The 22490-nt window shown below is 33.2% G+C and overlaps 1 protein-coding gene across 6 annotated transcripts in view; it reads right to left on the bottom strand.

Annotated features, from left to right (window-relative positions):
• The window catches only part of LOC124359544, a 116414-nt gene that overhangs the window by 69027 nt on the left and 24897 nt on the right, over positions 1 to 22490 (bottom strand). For 4 of the 6 annotated variants that reach the window (XM_046812367.1, XM_046812369.1, XM_046812370.1 and 1 more), the window contains exons 2-6: positions 18830 to 18963; positions 15292 to 15571; positions 10683 to 10809; positions 9935 to 10104; positions 8581 to 8748 (exon numbers count right to left, since the gene is read on the bottom strand). In XM_046812367.1, coding sequence (XP_046668323.1) covers positions 8581 to 8748; positions 9935 to 10104; positions 10683 to 10809; positions 15292 to 15571; positions 18830 to 18963 — 879 coding nt within the window. Of the gene's footprint in view, positions 1 to 1248; positions 4772 to 8580; positions 8749 to 9934; positions 10105 to 10682; positions 10810 to 15291; positions 15572 to 18829; positions 18964 to 22490 lie in introns of those variants that run through there. The other 2 variants (XM_046812368.1, XM_046812365.1) reach the window with 1 other exon arrangement.

Raw genomic sequence — 22490 nt, 5'->3', positions numbered from 1 at the left:
TCTATCTTAATATTAACCCTTGCGTGCATAGTTATATTCATGTTGCCAATTTACTAATTACAGTTCTTAAGGTTTATTATTGAAACTGGATATGATATTAATAATCCACTTCATAAAAACATCACTTGCTTTTGTATTAGGTTTGAAATTACTCACACAACTGTTCTTCACATATCAAACATTTAAACTTTCCTGCAAATGTAGTAGTTTTGAGATGCCAATGATGGCATGATTTATAATGGACACCCTGTAAAACATATACATTGTAATGTATAAATAAATTATATATTACAAAATTATAATACGACTAGCCATGTGAACACACAGGTACACATAGTAAGAACGGGAGATTGAACTTAAACAATGTTTGTGTTTGTGTTCTAGTCTACTGAGCATGTGTACACCAACATTGTTGTACAACAGTGTTACAACTAGTTGAGTCTGCTTAATAGACTACATATACTGCAATGTCTCCTGAACTAGCTGAGACACAAACAGTTGACGGGGCTGTTGCAGGGTCCGAACACCATCTATTTCTATTAATTGTACACTTATTTTTACTTGAGCAACTTGATTTTCCACAACTAATAGTCCCAATTTCATGTACGACTCATGGATTCATACCACCATCAACCAGTGGTACAATGAGTTGTCCACAGCTATAAGCAGCCTTAGCTGTGAAAAATGGGGTTATTTGGTTAATCCGCTGAGTTGTTATTTGGGAAGGTTACTTCATTTAATATTTTGGAGTTGCTCCAAAAGGAAATAGGTGCAGAAGTAATGATACAAACCAATCAGTGATGTTTAAACCAATTCCCAAGGGACAAACGCATATTGTTGTTTGTTGTCAAATTACTTCACTGATATAGTAAATTTAAATAATTATAATTTAATAAAATATTGAAATAGAACAAGGCTAGTAAGTTTTGAAACATGCATATTTTGAACATGAAAATTTATTAACAAATTTTCCAAAAACATTACACACAAAAGTATTTCAAACCTTGTTTATACATAATTTTTAATTAAAATTTATTTATAGTTAAAATCATAGAAAATAGAAAAAAAAATAGAAAAAAAATAAAAATATTTTAACTTTTATGAAATATAAAATATGTAATAAATGGTACATTATTTATATATATATATATATATATATATATATATAAATAATGTACCATTTATTACATATTACATATATATATATATATATATATATATATATATATATATATATATAGTCTTAACTTTAGCATTCTATATAAATCAAAACAAATAAACTTAATATATTGTGTAATGCAGTAAGGCATTTTTTACATTTCATTCTTATTTGTTCTACAAATACTTAAAAAATAATCAATATTTGGATTTCTGATTACCCACTTCACAAAAAGAATATCACAATCATTTACATATAATACATTTGTATAAACATTATCATATAAGGGTGTAAATTATTTTATATATACATATATAAATGATGATACATAATAGCACCTTAGTTATAATATTTAGATAATGTGTACAAAATAAAAACATCTATGAAATAAAATATATTGCTCATATGACTTATAATACGTCATAGGCATATCCTAAATGTTTTATTCTCAGTCTTCTATTTATATCCTAAACTATGAGTAGAAAAACTTGAACATGTGATGTTTAAATATCAGCATAAAAATACACTATAGATATGAATATGTACTTATACTTTTAATTTAGTAAATTATCCTACAACTGAATTTATTTTAAAAAGGGATAAGAAGCCATGAAATCAGGAAATACTTGACGTAATCCCGGAATAGTTTTGAAGTGTTCAAGTGTGATATTACGATTGTCAAGTTGAACCAATCTATTTAACTCCTTATGCTTCTGAACAATTGACACTTTAACACGTTTAAAAGAACCATCTGGAAGAAAAAACCTAATTTTTGGTTGACCTCTTTTCCTCCCTCCTACGCACAGTGGATGAGCTTCCTGGCCCACCAAAGTAGGGTTAACTCTTCCTTGATTAAACTCATGGACAAGTCTACCAATCATGTTACTATCTGGATTAGATTCAACAACTGGACCCTCTAAAACTAAAGTTTGGTCTCCAATTACACCTGTTTCGGAATCTTTGTTTACACTTTTATTCAGCACATTTGTTGAACTATCTGACTTTACCATTATTGTCTTCTCACTTTCTAAAACATTATCAGCATCAGGTATAGATTCTTTTACTGATTGAGATTGCACTACAGGGAAACTACTACTTACACAAATTTGGTCTGAGGGAACTGCTTCATTAAGTTTAGAGTTGATATTACTTGGCATTGATTGTCCACATTGTTTAGCAGGTGTGTTTGACTTTAAATCATCTTTAAAAGTAGTTGTAGATAAAAAATCAGAAAATATTTCATGAAGAGCTTCATTGCTTTTCAAATCTTCTGCAGTTATTTTGTTGTTTAGCTCAGACAACGGTTTTCCATCTGTATACTTTGTAAATTCGCTCAATTCCTTGTTAGATTCAATGCTACTTAGAGTTATACACTTATACGAACCATCAGGAAGAAATAATTTTACTTTTTTCTCTTGGCTCTTCTCTGGAGAATTTACATTTGTTGTGAAATTTTCTAAAAACTGTTTGGTACTTACAATATTTTCAAAGATTGAATGTGGTTTTGTGTCTTCTCTATCTACATCTGACTTTGGTGATTTTTCATTTTGATCAGATATATGGTTCCTTTTGTAATACTCAGTTACAGCATTCGCTAATTGATCTTTACAAGTTATTGGTGTTGAAACAGTACTAAGTGAGGATTTCTCATTTGCACAAGAATTTATACATGCACTGCTAGTTTCATTTTTACTATAAGTGTTGGAACATTTGTTATTCGGGCTGCATGTGGATTCATCTGATGTTGTGTCAGTTATTTCAATTGATGCATCTTCTTTCACCACATTTTCCTTTAATGCTTGCAGGGAAGGTAGAAAATCCGCAAACAAGTTTTGAAGTGCTTTGTTTGTTTTTAAATCTTCAATAGTAACATGTTTGTTAAGGTCAGTTATTTTTTTATAAGGTGTATACTTGGTAAATTCTCTGAGTTCTGGATTTGATTTTACATATTTTATAGTGACACGTTTAAAAGAACCATCTGGTAAAAATATTTTGAATTTCGAATTTGGTGATTTGTATGACGGTAAGGACTGATGTTGGTTTTTAGATATAGTATGTACATGGTTCAGAGAGTTATCTATGTGAGAATTGTTTTGTGCTACCAACAATGATTTATTATTTATAACATGGTTTTGTATATTAGTAGATTCTTGGAATGTATGTTTAGCTGAACAACTTTCGTGAGAAGTTTCAGATTTTTCTAGCAATGCTTTCTGCATCTTACAATCTTTTATCTGTGTAGGTGATAAGTTTCCTTGGTCACCAAGAGCTCCCGGTGGATTATGTTTATTGGAAGAATTCTCCGCATCATTTGATGCATTTTTCAAAGTGTCTGTATCACAGCCATAATCACTTTTAGACTTATTAATATCCAAACAATTGCTAGAAAGTGCACTGGTTGCAGTCTTACTTATTGCAAGAGGAGGCGTTAAAAAGTCAGAAAATAATTTACGTAATGCTTTACTTGATTTTAAATCTTCAATAGTAACCATATATTTTAACCGATCCGCTGTCTTTTCTGGAGAATATCTAATAATATCTTTGAGCTCTTCGTTGGCCTTGACACATTCTAATGAAATATACTTGTAGGAACCATCAGGAAGGAAAATTTTAATTTTATCATTACTATTTCTCTTACTTTGTTCAGTGTCTACAGTATGATTAGAAGAATCTACTACTTTGCGTTGTGAATTATTTATAGAAGACGTTTGTGTAATAGTTTGTTCCACAACTTTTGATAAGTTATTTTTAGTAATTTGTACAAGGTTTTCTAATAATACATCATCACACGTAATGTTCACTGGTATATTACTTAGTTGCGATATATTTGATTTTGAAGACGAAGAGTGAACTATATCATTTAATACTTGTGATGCAGATGTTTTATTTCCAGAACAATATTTTTCATGGAATGCATATACCATTTGATTATTTGAAAGTTTTGGGCAAGAATTTAAATCTTCTTGAGTAACATCTTCAGGTAAATAGTCCAGAGAACCTATATTCTCTTTGGAAAAAGTATATTGATTCAGAATTCCATTTGAATTGAGAATTTTTAATGCTACTCCCACAGAAGGAGCAGGAAAAGAATCAGATATTTCATTGACACTTCTTGCTTCTTTTAGCGGCGAACCCAAGTCTGTAGGAGGCATGGCTGTTATCTTTGTATTTCTATACTCAGTTGACTGAACTATACTGGATTTAGTCTCTTCATCACTACTCTCTTGTAAGCCATCTGAGACTTCCATATCACATGTTTCATCATCCGTGAGTTCTCCATTTCCTTTCTTTTTAAGTATTAGTCGTTTTAATTCCCAGTTATCTTGCATAACGTGCTTAAGACCTGTATTATCAGAGCATGTACCCCAAATAATGTCATAGATATTATCTTCAGTTTCTTCTCCTGTTAACGAATTAAGCCGATAACAAATAATACAAATTTTGCTTCCTTTAGAGCTATCAGTAGTTACAATGTCAGTTGTATCTTCATCTGAAAAGATTTCGCCTTCTTCTCTATCAGAATCATAATTGTAACATGCTTCTAGTATCGGTTCTTCAAACAAATCCTTCATACTGTCTTCATTTCTCCTTTTATCTTCCTCTTCATTAGCCCTAAAAATTATTGTATGATTAGAAAAATGTATTGAATACCAAAGTTATATATTATTAATGAATTTTGTTTGAAAATAAATGGACATTTAACTAGAATAAAAAGAAATAAAATTAATAAAAGACTTAAAAAATTACATTAGTAAGGTAAAATATTTACTTGAAGTATCCTCAGGATTTCCATAAAAGGTTTCATGAAGTTAAGTGATCCTGTCTGGTGACATCTATCTAGGCCTGCAGAGCTGTCACAGTAAGTTCAAAGTCGACAATACCTGAAGCTGGCGAGTCACATTCATGTTCCTCTCCAGCCATCCATTACTTTAACTAGAATTTTGCTTAATTTCTAGTGAAAGAGGGAAGGGACTATATTCAATCTCTCTGATGGAAGTCCCAACATCTCGTGTCACTTACAGACTTTGATAAATGTTTCTGGTTCATCTTATTCACAAGATCAAGAATAAATCATTTGTGAACATTTACCATAAAGTTAAAAACTTTTTAAATGATGGTGAATAACACACGTTTTATTCTAATGTGAATATTATTAATTGTAGTTCGAAAAGGTTAAAATACAAAATTTGTTTACTTTGAAAATAAAAAAAAAAACTGACATATAATGTGTCAAAATTACATTTCTGAATCTTGAGATATGACCATTTTGAACATTACTACATTTGGTCTGCAAGGAAAATTATAATGTATATAACAATATTCCCTCAGCTTATTGTGAAAGTGAATTTGAAATTTAATTTTAAAAATCTTAACGGAACACATCTTAAAGTTGGTGTTTGTGTATAGTAATTATGTGTAAAGTTTTGTGGTTTCATCTGATATGGTTACCATAAAATTAAACCATTCTTGAAATTGCACATAAGATATATATTGAAACTTTAAATTGCCACCATTTTGTTTAGGATTAATCTATTGAGGTATAATTTGCATCATGATGTTTTACTAATTAAGACCTTTAAAATCATATGCAAATCAACATATGTTTACATTAAAATTTTCACCGACTCCTTACGGGCCATCTCCCTGAGGTGGTGAAGAGCTATTGATTGCATTAAAAAGTTCAACTTTATGCCCTGTGTCACTGAACAAAGTTTTATGTTTATACGTTTATGAGTACAGAGGATATTAGACTGTTTCAAAACTTTTCAGCACCCCTGTAAATACACTAATTTACAATTTAAACACAATTACTTTAGAGAAACAAAACCATGTACTAAAACATGCTTACAAGAAGCTGATGAAAAACTATGTATATAAGTTAAAGAACAAATTATTATATATAAATGTACATTAGACAAAATTAATTTCAAATAATTAAGTAATTAAACAGTGAAAACCTGACCGACTGCTGTACAATCTTTATCAATTCACAATGGGTATGAAATCAAACAATAGGTGCAATCGGTCATTAGCTGGAGGTTTAAAGGAAGAAATAATTCCTCGGATCTCCTTCATAATGTGTGATGAGAAACATAAATATCCTTGAGCCCATTATAAATTGGATACTTCTTTTGCTGTGGCAGTAAATTTGCTGTGGTTGCTCAAGAGAATTGGCATGCTTATACATTGTGTGGCAAAATCACTGGTGGTTGTCAGATGCTTTATAGAATTATTTTAGGAGGCTGCATTCAGTAACCATTGCTGAAACATGCTCTCAGTTATTATTATATGCTAGCCTATGTTTGTTGTTAGTTCCAATTTCAAAATAGTGATAAACTTTACTCTAGTTGTATGTGAAATATACAAACTACTACTTGCTTAATTGTTGTACCTATTATTTTAGATTAATAAGTCAGTAAGTTTTAAATTTTAGTGTTTTCTTTATTCATGTAACAGGTGACAATATGCCATGCACAATAAAGAAACAATTATTAGATACATTAAATTACATGAAACAAAACACCATGTGGGGTATATCTTCAGACAAATGTTATAATTTTTTTATTCTTTCAAGCTGCTCATTACTCTGACTGACAGACAATAGTTTACCCACTTGCAAATGTCATTTAACCCATTGGCCTTGTATTACGGAACGGTTCTGTGACAGCTAGTCTGGGCTCAAAATTTATATCATGGAACCGTTCCGTGACAAGTACAGCGCCATCTAAATAATTTTTTTTAAACTCCTTTTTCAACCAAATGTTAGTATAAATTAGACTAATATTGTTGTAACACATAAGAAAAACTGCAATACTACAATTAATTGAAATTTAAATGAATAATATGTTACTATAAGAATATTAGTGTACTAAAAGAGAAAAATCAATATTCTTGGAATTTTCAGTATTTAGAAAAAACATTCATTCTGACAAACTATGCATACATATACAAATATTCTAGTATTGCTAGGTAGAGAAATACATTTCACATAAAATAAAAGCAACAATGGGGTATTTTATTTTATATTGTTTGAGTAAAAACAAAATTTTTTAATTTAAAAAAATTCCAAAACTTTTTTGTTTGTACAGCATTATTATTTTTAAATTATGACCAAATATATCAGTATCTATTTATTATTAAAGCCCATTTCATGTTAATCCAAAAAGGTATAAAATATAACCAAATAACTTGAAAAATAAATTTTTTATAAACATACAACAAAACTCTTACGTTTTTAGCATTTTTAATAGGATAACTCCAGTTGAGCTGATAGTAAAAATATGTATAGGCCAATGGGTTAAACTTGGAATTTGGTGTTCTTTGTATTTCAAAAATTCACTGAAGTACAGTATCTCACTTTCCAATTTCAACATTTAAAGGAATTTTTGGAGTTAAAAAGTAGCTCCCAGTGTAATTCTTATACGAATATCTTCTCAAAATCTAAAGTTTATGAATTTTCAAACTATATCCCAAACCTCAAACAAGTATCAAATTATAGTTGTGAGTTGAATGAGCAGATTTTTCCACAAGCTACAAACAATCAATTTCAATACATTATTCCATACAGTTAAGTATATTAGCCAGATTAATATTTTGTCAGTCAGTTCATGAAACATTTTTATCATTACTAAAACACATTTCAAAAGAAACTTCTCCTTAAAAACTTGTGGTTGGATCTTTATCATTGAAGATATCCAAAATGTTATTCCGCAAAACTGGTCGTGATAACTAGATTAAACTAATTAAACAACAGAAGTAAAGTACTAAAGATATAAGCAGTTAATTGTTTATAAAGGATTCTCTCATTTTGGTATTATTTGAATATTATACGTCCACTAAAGAATACAAAGCAGAGATTTGTTTGGCAACAGCAAGACAACATTTCCACTTCAAAATGTTAACCTATTTAATTCACCAAACTAGCACAGAAACTGTTCTTACTTTATTACACTATATAACACCTAAACTTTGTAAAAAAATCTTGGTCTGCATGATAATACTGCATTTCAGAGTTTCTGATGATTTTTAGGCAGTCATGTGAGGTAATATTTTCAATTTTTCATTATGTATTGTAGACCTCCCAAGAAAAAACAACTGATTGATTATTTAATTTAATAAAAGGAATTTTATAAAAAAAACTTACCTACTTTTATTTGCCATGGATTTTTTTTTGGGGGGGGGGGGAGTGGGGCTTTTTCTTGTTATCAAACATTACAGTGTCACAATAACTTATTAAAATAAGTATTAGTGGCAATATGCCAGTGTTACAAAATAGCTCTTAATTGAGAAAACGCATTTTCCTGAGTTCCAATATCCCGTCTTTTACGTAAATTGATGACATAAAATAATAATTTGAATATGCACAGAATATTACGCTAAAGGACTAAACATTAAATTATACAGGGGAAAATAATACTCACTCTCGTATAATTTGGCAATCATCTGGTGAGAGGGCATCAGGGTCGAAAATAAGTTCACTGCTGGTCTCATTGGTCATGTACTTTTTGAAAAAGCATTTGAACTTTTCTTTAGCTGACATCTTATTCCAATGGCCAAAACCTTGTTGTTTTGGTTTGGCTGACATGATCCTGTATAAGAAAAATGTATATAACAATAATTAACACTTGAATTAATAAGTGTAGATAAAACTCTAATAATTTAATCTAGCTACTGAGAAACTGAAAAGTAGTTTTGAACCTTAGAAAAAAAGGAATAATTTAGAGCATTTTGCAGTGTTGAAAAAAGAAACTTTAATATATTTCTTGTAGTCCTCTGCTGAAGGAAACGTACAGTACTATTTTGCATATTCATTGTTACAAAACTTAATTCCATAAAACTGAGTTACATTTGGTAATGATGCGTTAGGCAATAATGAGCGTGGCATGGTCCAGCCCAACACAAAGTATGAAACTGTGGTCTGAACAAACAAACACAGTTAGGGAATCAAAAATAAACAACATTAATACACAACCTAAAAGTCTAGTTTAGAGGTAGGGAACCAAAAGAGTGTTCAAGAAACTATTTGGAGGAAGGATGCTTTGAGATAATATTCCTCTGTGGATAAGCAACTGAACCAAAACTAGTTTTATTTAGAACAACTTAGCCTATTGTCCCTAAATTCATGTATGGCAATTAGACTGACCAAAGTCAATTTTTAATGACAACAATATATAATACCACATCAGAAATGAACATCAATTCATGAATCTACATCACTGTACTAGACTTGCTTTCACACAACTTAGGTAATCAGAACAAATAAAATCATACATTTAACCATACTTGTAGGAACCCTGTATGGCTATAAAAATTAAGCCTTGGTATCAAGTTATCGAGCTGAAAGTGTTTTTCACAGAGACCACCATGAGCACCACAATCCATTATTTTAGTTTTGGCTAAAAAAAAAAAAAATCAATAGTCACTACCTCTGTAATTCTCACTATAGTATATATAAAGGTCTTGCCTGGTACTTGACTTCATTGAGATGCTAAGACAGCATAGTGGAATCATGGCAGGAACAATTTCCCAAAAACATTCTGATAGTATAAAACGTACTATGATTAGAGATAAGCACACATAACAGGTAGTTCCTTAATTTGTTAGTCCAGTTACAGTTTTCTGTTATCTTTTATTCTACACTAAGTGTAATTCTAAATGAAAAACTTGTAGTTCTTGACATGTAAGATAAATTGTACAGAATATTAAAAATAGAGGCATTGAAGAAAAGTTTAACAATAATGACTTGTAAGGACCCATTTAGTATAATTTTCTTACTGAATAGGGGTTTGCATTCCTTGCTGATGTTTGCCCAGTCCATTCCCTGTCCATCCCATCTTCTGCATCATCTTACTGCCGATGTTATCTTGGGGAATTGGTGGATAACTGGTGTTTATTTCCCCATCTTTAATATTGGTGAGGTTTTGGCTAAGAAACACATTCTTTTCCTGTATCGAACCAATCACATACATTAATAGTATATTCCAATTTGACCTGTAATGGTTTGTAAACAAAGGCATCATAACATTTTTACAAATCTAATAATAAATTTGCTAAACTTACTATCTTGAGATAATGATTTAGCTAAAAAAAACAACTAAGCTTCATGAATTTATAAAGTTTTGATACAAGTAGTTGATAAAAAGAGAGAGAGGATTTAGTGATGTAACTGTTACAATCAATTTCAATATTACTCAGAAATTAGTTCCTTGGTTTTTTATATAACACTACAAATATTTTATCTTAAATGTGGATTGTACAATTAGTCTTGTTAATTGTGTAGACATATCTTTCTCTAAGCCTTGTTTACATAATAGAAAAAAATGTATGAAAAACCAGTAAGCAGGTAGGTACTCCTGACATTAAAAGTGAAAAATCCTGAAAATATCTCATTTGGCAAATAGAGTATAATATAGAGTATAACTTTAATATTAGATACAACTGGGTTCATTCACTAAGTTTTTAATTAAATATGTAATCAAAGCTATTTGATAAGAGCATAATAAAAAACTGTATTACGTTCTACCTGAATAGTAAAGCAGGTCTTGCGTAATCTGTTTAAACCTTCTATAGCTGCATTCATTTTTGCTTCTCTCTTTGATTTACCAGTGCCCGATGAAAGCACCTTGCCGTCAAATCTTAATTCACAGTATCTGAACACAAGCACAAATACTATTATAAGATAAAATAATACCAGAGTTTATTATACAATATTAAGTATAAAAATATTATATTTTAGAAATGTTTGGTTGGTATATCCTCACAGTTGAGGATAAGTCAAGTTAAGTATAGTCCATAATGACCACAACATGCACCATCATTATCCATCCTAAGAATTTATCTGTCTTTGTTACTAGTAAAAACAATATTTTATTCACTGATCCAAAATGTTATAGCACAAAGCATGTTTTTAAGTAAGTGCCGTTTTGAAACTCTGTCTCTGTGGCCATTGTCCCGCACTTGCGCACTGTTTTAATGTTCCCATCAATTGAGAGTCCTGTTGATGGTGAAGTACGTGCTGTTATTTGTTTTCTTGGTGCTAATGGCATGAAATTCACTATCAGTGTTGTGATGTGTATAGAAAAAACATTATGAATGATGGAATGGCATTCAAATGGGTAACAGCTTAAAAAGATAGCTGAAAGAATGTTCATGATGACAAACGGAATGGAGTTCTAAGTGACAACCAACAATTTGGTACAAAATTGAATGATTAAGTGGAAATGAACATACATTTCACAATTTATTTGTTCATACTCTTAGAGTTTTCCTCAAGTTTCAAGAAGTTCTCCCTGTCAAATTTTTTTGAGAAACATGTTTTGCTGTATGACAATGTCCATACACATGCGGAAAACAAACTCAAGATCTCATCACAGTATTTTGCTAGGAACAATTTGATAGTTCTTCAAAACAGCCTCAATTCAGTCCAGTGACTATCATCTCAGAAGAAGCATCTTCAAAAGAAGGTCAGGATAACACAACAACAATAACATCAAAATTACTGTGTTGCATTAGCTGTTAAAACAGGTGGCAATATTCTTTGATGATAGTATACAGAATATTGTTTTTAGGTATGATAAATCCCTTAATATTGATGTGAACTTAGTAGAAAGGTAGATACAAGTGTGGGCTTTCATATAAAATTATTAGAACAATTTTAATAACCTTTTTTATGTATATCAAAATGGTAATTACTCAATAAACATGCCTCGTACTATACTGAATGAACAACAAATTTATTTTCCGATAAATTATAGGCTATTGGTTAAAATGTTTTAAGTAGGAAAAGTACTTGTTAATATTAACCTGTTGGATCCCGTAGCCGCACAGTTGCGACTGAGGCAAGTGTGCAGTCGTGGCCCGTTGCCGCACTGTTGCGGCCGCGCGCAGAGCGTTTTATTTTTGCGTTTTTTCAACTCAATTCGCTAAATTAAATGACGTTCAATATACCGGGTTACTCGGGAGAACACTGGCTTTCTCGTGATGTATATTTTGTTTCGCGCTACGATACTTGGCAGCCTGTTTTTACTCTAAACGTCGAGGCATTTCAGCCGGTTGCTGTTGTTTGTACACAATAATTATGGCTTCGCGTAAGCATGAGTTGTTTGATCAAGATATTAATGAATTATTGGGCAGTGAGTTTAGTGAACTATCTGATAGTGACGACGAAAGTGATGTGGATATTTTCAATCGTGTAAGAAGTGGTGATTTTATTTTTAGTGAACTAGTTCGTGATGCAGACTTCAACTACGATTTAGGTTATCTCGATGAACCAGTACCAGGACCATCAGGTGATACTGTTTATTCTAATAATCGTCCAAATAAGCCTACTTTGGATAGTGTTGACTTGGTAATAAACGAGGTAGTTCAAAATTATAATCCCAGAAATGACTTTACTGGTAATGAAGGAACTGAATGTAGGCCTAACCCCAAACGTAGAAAGCTACCTCCAATTACCTATCCCTATGAATGATACCAACTTTATTCCGCACATATTTCCATTTGACAGCTCAAAATCTGGAATAAATAATGATTCTGGAATAAGTAAGGAATCTACAAACCTAGATTTTTTCCTAGTTTGTTTATCCTAGTCTTATTGATTTATAAAAAATAAACTTACACTTGGAATCAAAATATATATATATATATAAATTTAAATATGTATATTTGAATTTATAAATATCAATAATATGAAATAAATAAACATAAAAATAAAACTTATGAGTATATGATTATGCAGATGCAAAAAATAACTATAATGCAAAGTAGTAACCAAGTGCCAGAAAAAACCCGGGCCAGCAGATGCCCCTGTGCTGCCATAACCCGGGACTCAACAGGTTAAAATACTACATTGCTCATTGCTCTTAGTCAAGTAAACTACAAAATATTATGCCCCCATTTATGGGTAACAAGTGATAAATGACACTTTTTGAGCTAACTCCTCTTTCGTTGCTTGCAATACTAAATAAAATGTCTCCTAAAAGTAAAAGGCAATAGCAAGCTTTGACGAAAAGCACTTTATAAGAACTTGTTCGTTCTGTATCTCCATATTACAAGCTCTTCTAGCACCGATAAGCCAGTTGATGTCCATAAACAACCCCTTATATCATCATATCTGCTACACACTGGTAGCTTTCCTCTAAATTACAGTTGGGTGACAATCTTGGATTCGTTTCATGGGCAAAACATTATCTTCATTGTTAAACAAACAAAAGAACCTTCAGGATTGAAACTTTGCAGGAGAGAATGGCATTTGATAATCCATTTCTGTACTGGTATAAGCTGATGTTAATATTGAAATTTGAAGAAAGGATTTTTGAAGAAGTTTTGAAAATAAATCCTGTGACAGTGGAGATGGAAGTTTCGCCAATGACTCATATTGTAAATAAATGTTCTTTGTGGTCTTTATCTGTAAAAATAACAGAACTACATTTTATTGGTCAAGGAGCTTTGCACTGGCTTAAGGCACAAAGCTTAGGTTTTTGATGAGAGATCTATTCTTCTGACTATACTTAACATAAGTACATAAAACTAAAAAATTTTTATAGATAAACATATACTACCTTTTTTATTGACCACAACATACATGCATATATATAATTTCAATAAACAATGAATCGCAAAAAGTACTTGCTCCGCCGGGACTCGAACCCGGATCTCTCACTTGCCGGGTGAATGTGCTACTATTACACCAAAGAGCCCTCACTTTTTACGATTCAATTATTTTGTACTTGGCTGTATCTGTCACATATGCGTTTAAATAACCAAACTAACATATGATCGGAAGACCAAATACCTGTCAAATGACTTTTATTTATATTTATATATATATATCTCCCTCTGAAAAAATTAGCACTTTTTGTTTGCGTCGGACACTTTTTCTGTACCTAAGAAATACATAAAAATACTCTTACGAGACATAACATTCCAAATATTTCTAGAGATCCCCTTCTTCTAGGAGGTATTCCATACTCTCCAGATGTCCGGAAGGTTAGAGTTGCGCCATCTTTAATTCTATAAATTGAGCACTGCATATACACTTACAATTTCAATAAAGATTGATTTACAAAACATATAACTCTGCCAAGACTCAAACCAGAATCTCTCTCTTGCCAGGTAAAAATTGATGGCCATTTATACTACGTATGCAATCATCCAGAGTATGAAATCAAGCCTATTTTGGTCAGTATAGATGAGGCGAACCACCATTAAAAACTCCCTTCTAGTTGGTTTTGATATTTAAAAACCACATTAAAAAATAACATTATGCACTCACATACAGAATAGAAAACAACTAAACAACAAAATTATATTGTGATCGTGAGTCTTTAGTGCTTAAATAAACGGGACGGTTGAAGAACAACATGCTGATAGCTCACTGAATCGGCAGAATGATAATATACTAAAACTTTTTACAGCTCTAAAAATATTAGTTTCAATGTTATCAATTTTGGACAACATTAATCTTTTCTAAGTATTTGTAAACAAACTAAATATTTATTGAATAATCTGTTATTTAAACCGGCTGTAACTTGACTAAAACGAACATATTGTACAGTGTAAAAGTAAAAAGTAAAGAATGTCTTATTTTGCCAGGCAAAGTTAGGGCTAAGAAGCCCTCTCTAACACTTTACCTGGGGACCAACGGCTTAAAGGTGACTTCCGAACCACCACCAATGGCCGGGCAGGCGGGCCTCTTGCAAGGACAGGATCACTCAGTGGTCACCTATCCAAGCAGCAACCACGCTCAACGTTGCTTGATCTGGTTATCTTGTGATAACCACCGTACCCGGTACACTGCGCCATTGGCGTGTTAGTAGCACTTAAAGGGTTAAGTAAAACAATCACCTCCAATATTCTTAAATTAATTTAAAAGACAAAATCAGTAAAACATTTGTATTTTGGGTTTCTAAGACCTATTATTGAAACATCACATAAAATAAACATAAAACAGAACTCAGTGAACTATATATAAATATAAAACTAAAGATTAACTCAAAAACGAATACGTAACGTAATCCAACATATTTTCTGTTAAATGATGTGTAGAATATTTGAAAAGAAATAAAATTTTAATGGTTGAAAAAAAGGATTACCTTATATTTAACTATCTGGTTGTCTTAAATACTACTTACTTTTCATGCTTTGAATTCCGGCTGTCTCCAGGATAGCAAAATCTCAAAGAATCCTTAAATCCATTTTTTTCTGCAGATTGCAAAAGTATTATAATGGGACATGTTTGCAGCTCCCCGAAAGAGTTACAATTTTCATACAGTATAAATTTTGAGAACTCACTATACTCATAAGAAGGTTGTTTTATTAACTCTGAATGTTTCGGGCATGAATATTGATAGTCTGAATTTGTGCTTATATTCTGATCAGTAATCAACACTTTAACAGGTGTTTCTGAAACATCTGAAACAGATTAATACATTATAAAATATAACAATACACCATAAAATTTTAAATATGTTCTAGTACATTAGTACACGATTAAATCTGTTTATAATGTAAATGATGGAAAGGAACCTTTTATTAGTTTGTTACTGTGGTGGATCTCACGAAACCCAAGAGTGTCCAAAACTGAGTGTTGAGCCTATGTCCACTGCAATATTGTGGTAACGACCATAATGGAAACATAAAAATTGCGATCAACCAGCAAATTTCATTGACTCCAACTCCAACTAATAAATGTAAAGCCATCTTTAGAGTCAAGATCAAGGAAGGTACCAGACCCGCAGATTCTACTCATTTCCAAGATCGGCAGCTAACTGAGCAGGACAACTGTGAATACAACGCCCCGGAAGATGATGGTGCTACCTACCAGTCTGCCAAGCACAGAAGACGAAAGACAACACGGAAATTCCAACAACAGGATTATTGCTGGCCGTTCCTGGCCCGACACTGTCCACAATTACCCAGTGGCACTTCCTGCTTCGGTGCCCAGTCGCTGCTTGGACTGAATCTACTTAACCCCAAATCCGACTCTGACCAAACACGGAGGAATTTACCACGGCAAATGTTCAAATGTTCCCCCCATGATAAGTTTTCAGTCAATATGGTAAAGCCCTAAGAGCTAACAAGGAATGGGCCGCAAATACATAACACAACATCTTACCTAGACCCTGGAAAGTATCTTTTCAAAGCCACATCAGAAACTGTGGTTTGCAGTAAGTCAAAGTGAACCTTCTAATCAATAGGATGATGGAACAATTATCTACGGGATACATATGTTTCACACCATTGCTTAAGTTCTTACTCACCAGACCAACCAGACCAACACTTTAATCCATGGATAGATGCCCTCGACTTATGTCCTGGAACTCTAACAGTGTCTGTTACAAAGGCCATGAACTCATACAGTGACAACAGAATTACAATGTGGATGTGGCCTTACTACAAGAAGCGTGCCTAACTCCACACACTACACTCTCCATCCCAAATTATATAACATACAGGACAGATCAGAGCTGGTGGCACAGCCATCTTTGTAGCCTGCTGGTTATCACATCGAAATATCCCACGCTTTGGCTGGGCAACTGAAATTGCTAATTGTTAAAATCTTTAAACCTTCAGAGGACAGGAAATAGAACTTACATTTGTATATTGTTATTTTTTATTATGCTCATTTAACTACCACCAATTTAAGATGGGTTTCTCTGAGTCAGGGATATGTCACTTCTTCAGGGAGTCCACGAAGTCTGTTATACACATCACTTGTGACTGCAAAGCAATTGCCTTGATTTGGTAAGACATCTGTATATAGGGCATTTCTAAAACCTGCTGAAGTAGTACTGTTAGCCCCTTGGAGTGTTTTAAGGTTTATCAAGAGCCATACGATGCCCGGGGTCGTCTAAATTTCAGGATTGTCACAATATATCTTCAAGATCTAGGTGAAGGGGGTATTATCTTGCCCTTTTGTATTAGTACCATATTGGTCAAGCCCTACTGATAAGGTGTTATGGCCTCCAAAACAGTAATATCAGAATATTAATTCACTTTTTCATTCACAATTGCTTGCTCAGTTCCCACCTTTCTGTATGTTTTGGTTTATTGGATTTCTTGCATTCGAATGTGGAAGAGAAATTCAACAATTCCGTAATGTTCAGAAACATTTACAAACAAAATATCATAATTCAAGAGTTTAATCAAATTTATTAATATTGTCATCATGTAATTTAGGTATTTCATAATCATATGAGATTATGTTATCTGTAGAAAAATTATTCCCGCTATAGAGAATATTAAAAGATTCTTTAATTGGGTTATAAAGATTTTAATATTTAGATCACCATGTCTCAATAAAATTTCCATTTCTGGGTAATCTATTCAAACATATACATGGATTGCATCAGCATACAAAAGTGTACACACTCAATATTAAAAACTGTATTTACCTACAGTATAAGCACTTATCAACACTACTGTTTTCCTTTGACTTTAAAATATAAGACACCCGTCAGAGCTGGTCTATCACACAAAAAATATAGAAGTTATCTGAAGTGACCCAAAGCATAACAAAGACAACTGATGGCCATTGAGAGAAATTAGCATTCTGGAACCTTTTTCTTTTTGTACCAGAGCCTCTGCATTTGCCTGTCTATAATATTGAGGTTCCATTAGGAATTCTCATACTGACATGTTCCAAATTTCCATTATGATCATATAACTCTTTGTGATTAGGAGGCCCCTAATAAGGCCAAAACTCATCCCTTGCTCAGTTCGGATGGAGTCTTAGGTAGTTGTCCTCTAAGCTCACTTGGCCACACATAGCGACCAGCTGCATTCTGCGTAACCATGTATGTCATTTATACTTGGATTTAAATGGCAGTATAAGTGACCTTTGACTCTTTAAAGGACTGAGATTTAAGTTAAATTCTCAAATTTAGAAAGGTCTTTAGCTACAAGATTGAAACTTTATTGGTTGGTTATTTATTATTTGCTTTTAAATGAACCATTTTTTATGTAATTTAAGTTATGGGTTGATCTGTTTTAAAAGCATTTTTATTTGCAGACTAAAATACAATCGTTCTCAAGTAGGTTTCTAGTATCAACAGAATAAAAACTCTTTTCCATATTTTGAGCTTCGTCTCCACCAAATGCACTAGTATACATTGATGGAGTACACTGTAGCAGCTACTGACACTGGTACTTGGATAAAAATTAACTCTGAAAGATGTTCACCACGGTATCTGTTGCAAATAGAGAAATATTAATTTAATTACTTATTTGGCCGAGAGATTGCAGCATCTCGTCACAACTGGATAAGGATTCAAATTTACAACTATGCAATATGGGGGGCCACGTGTAGTAGCCTCAAGAGCTGAACAGCAAAACAGTGAGGGCCATTAATTACGTGTGGCCTGCCAAGTTGAGGACAGGACGTGGTCGAGGCAGAGAACAGCCATGGCCACCGTTGTAGCCAGACGATATGAAAGGTCAATCATATGAATTTAATGTCATCCCAAAGGGTTAACACATCAGAACTTAGTGTTGTTAATATCCATTTTTGAATTAGCCAGACTTCAAATTTTACAGTCAAATACAGTATGGCTGGCATTAACTCCAGCTACTTTAGTACCAACTAGATTTTCCTGGCAACAATGAAAAGAAAGAGTTAATAAGAGTTTGTAAAAAGACTACAAATAAAAATAAATAATATGTTTGATTTACCTTTAACATTCCCAATTGTTGGACACGAAGACTCTGCAAATGTTCTTTTGAGTTTCCCTTTCCTCTTTTTTCTGTACTCATCAGCCATTCCTTTTGAAAGTTCAGCAACAAGTTGCATGGTTTTCTTGGGGTATCTGAAAAATATTTGTTTTCAAACAGAATAATCTTGTTTGATATTTGTATACAAATTATATATGCTTATAGGCCATTAGTTGAAAAAAATTATATACAGCCAAAAGTATTAAGTAAGCCGGGCATATCATGCACAATCAATAATAGAATTTTGATGCCTGTAGTAGTTATTTGCTTCAGCTATTAGTTCAATGTGTATTACTCACTTTAGTATCATTTGCATTTATTCCCTCAATGAGTACAAGCAGCAATGTCAGAATTGTCACAATTAGAAGAAAGAAACTAGAGAGGAAATACTAAAAGAATTGGAAATGGTAGATTTAAGACCACTCTTTTACATCTTTGTACTTTTTAGAACAAATAGTTCTCTGGCACGACTTAACGCTGGGAGAGAACAACACATAACATCCAGCTCATTTGATAAAATTCATGTCTAGATATCTAATTGAAATAACCATCAATTTCCTCTCATTAATTTGGATATGATATCGTTTACTGAGTATATTGTAAATGGTACAGAATATTTCTACAGTCTTCCCCAGCTTTACTATTTCAGTACAACACAAACATTCTAGAGAATATTTTTATTCATTTGTAGAATTTTTGGGATATAATATTGGTTTAATACTAAATGCCTTAAAAATAAATGAGGAAGCCACAGCATATGATGAATTACTTGAAAAGACACATATAATAATGTTTCGGTCACAGTGAGCTCCTCTGGTAAACAAGCTCTCCTGTGTATTGGAAGTATAGAAAAGAGCAATCAGAATAATGGTAGAGCTGTAGAGATGTTTGAAAAGTCTGAATATCTTGTGTTTTTTTTCCATCCGGCTTATTGTGCACCCTCTTCCAGGTTTAAGCTGTATCAAATCCCAGGCCTTTACAAAACCATGAGATTTTCTGAACAATGCTTTCCTGTTCCAACCCCTCTTCCGTATGCATAAGAACACCTAGGGATCTTGAGCGTTTGCTCTGTAATGCCGGACATTCAAATATGACATGCTTGGCTGTTTCGTCAGCCTCGCCACATTTCCTGCACAGTGTTTCCTGAACTGGAATACCTATTCTGTTCAGGTGACTTCGGAATATCCAATGACCTGTAATAAAACCAGTCACCTTTCGGATCTCCCTTCTACTCATTCTAAGGGCATCTGCTGCAATGTTCCTTGATGGTCCCTTGAGCATCTGCTTTGCTTGTACATTCCCCTCAGTATTTCTCCAATGTTGTAGGTGTTTGTTAACCATCCACTTGGTAACTGATCTACGTGCTAAGTTATATGAGACCCCACACGTTGGTTCAGGACCGATAAGAGGACAGTTGGCTCCCAAGTCTGCCCCTTCATTACCTGTGATTCCTCTATGTCCAGGCACCCAAATTAAAATAACTTTATTGGTTTTCGCCAGCAATTTCATGACCTTATGGCATTCCCAGACTGTCTTCGAATTACAGTCATGGTTGGACAAGGCCTGCAGAGCAGCCCTGCTGTCCGAGTTAATGTAGATGGTTTTGCCTTTGTAGCCTCTTTCCACATTAATTCTTGCACATTCTGCAAGGGCTATAACTTCAGCCTGAAAGACAGTTGCCAGTTTACCTAGGCTAAAGCTTAAGTTAACACTAGGTCTGACTCCCCAGACCCCTGCCCCAGTACCCTTCAGAGTCTTTGACCCGTCCGTGTACCAGGTTAGAGCCTTCTTCATGTAGTCAGGCTCACCTTTTGACCATTCCTTCCTTTCAACAATGTAGACTTGAAATGGTTTTTCCCAGTCCGTAACCTTTGCCATTCTGTCAGACATCATTTCTAGAATATCCAGTTTGAGAATGTCAACGATCTTGGAGTGCTTACTAGCATGGTGACGATGCCAGTTTCCCATTGCACTTCAGTCTGTAGGCAGCCATCCTAGCCTCTCCTATGACAAATATGTCTAGGGGTGGGAGGTTTAGCACTACTTCCATAGCAGCGGTTGGTGTTCCTCTCATGGCGCCCATTGTCCCCAAGCATGCCAACCGCTGTACCTTTGACAGGTTTTTTGCGGCAGTCACCTGTTGGACTTTTGGCCACCATACTACTGAGCCATACACCATTATTAGTCTGATGACTCTGGTGTACAGCCAATGTGACATGTCGGGTCTAAGCCCCCATGTGCATCCTACTGCACGTCTCACCATCATCAATGTAGTCTGAGATCGGCTGATTATGTATTCCAGATGACTATTCCAAGTGAGTTTATCATCTAGTTTGACTCCTAGATATTTGAACTCCCTGCTTATCTGTATCTGGCCCCCACATAGGGACTGGCGGTGTGATTTCAAGTTTCCTCCTACTTGTAAATGGTATCATGACGGTCTTCGAAGGATTCACTGCAAGTCCTTCTTCGTCACACCATCGCTCCACAATGGCCAGTGCTCTTGTGAGTTATCACCAATACTGTTCTGTGCTGTGTGACCAAAGATCAAGATATTTATTGGTCTTTAAACAAATTCAACAGTGCAATAGACTTTGTCAAATTACTAAAATATTCTAAACTAAAACTAAAACAAACAATTATTCAGGTTCTAGAATTCAGATAGATAAAATTTTAACAATATTAAAACTAAATAAATAAATACATTGAGAGACAAAATTTAAAAAAATTAATGTTGTGATATCACAATTTAAGAATTCATCCACACAATAAAATATATTAACTTTTAACCAGCACTTTACAGCTGTTTTAAATTTCACTAAAGATACAGATTTAGCAAGTTATGGTAACTTATTGAATAATTTAATTTTCATAAAAAAGATGATTGCATTTTGTTTTTATTAATTTAACTGATAAGAGTTGTAACAAATGCTTTGTTCTAGTAGGATACTCATGAATATCCTGTCTAGTTTTTCAAGTTGTTCCTTTACACTTATAAGACAGTAGAATATGTACCTATTAGGAATAGTCATTATTTTTAGTTCTCTAAAAACTAGAACACAAGTCTCTTTTTGAAACATTTTTCTTTTTTTTTAACATCATCCTTAATGGCAGGACATGTATGGATTTATTAACTCACATCCAAGGAACTATAGTATAGCGTCAACTATAGCGGAACTATAGTATAGTACTACGCACAAGCTCTATAACTGTGGTGATCACCTTATTCCTCCCACTGAAATTAGTAATGGCTGTCTCAAAAACCCTGCTACAGATATTGTTTCAAATACAGCATCATGGAGTTCAATATGACCACCATGTCATATATGAGTCCAGTGGCAACTTTGGCCCATGTAGATATTCTGTTCTGATTTGAATGTGAACAAATTACCCACAATTCCAAACCTGGAATCCCAAGACAAACTGATTCCACACGCTTAGGATTTTCCCTGAGCTCAATGATGAGCTTCGATGATTGAGTGTAAAAGAGTGAGGATATAGTACTCAAAAAGTAGCTGTGTATTTTCATGGGTTTAGGTCAAGACTGTTTGGGAATGCTCTATTCAGGCCTCTATAAACTCATATTATTTATTTAAAGTTTGTTATTAACAGTGAATGATTT

This window comes from Homalodisca vitripennis, chromosome 4 (assembly GCF_021130785.1).
Source record: "Homalodisca vitripennis isolate AUS2020 chromosome 4, UT_GWSS_2.1, whole genome shotgun sequence".
Lineage (NCBI taxonomy): Eukaryota > Metazoa > Arthropoda > Insecta > Hemiptera > Cicadellidae > Homalodisca > Homalodisca vitripennis.
The sequence above is the reverse complement of the archived record's forward strand: the minus strand, read 5'-3'. Positions and strand labels throughout refer to the sequence as shown.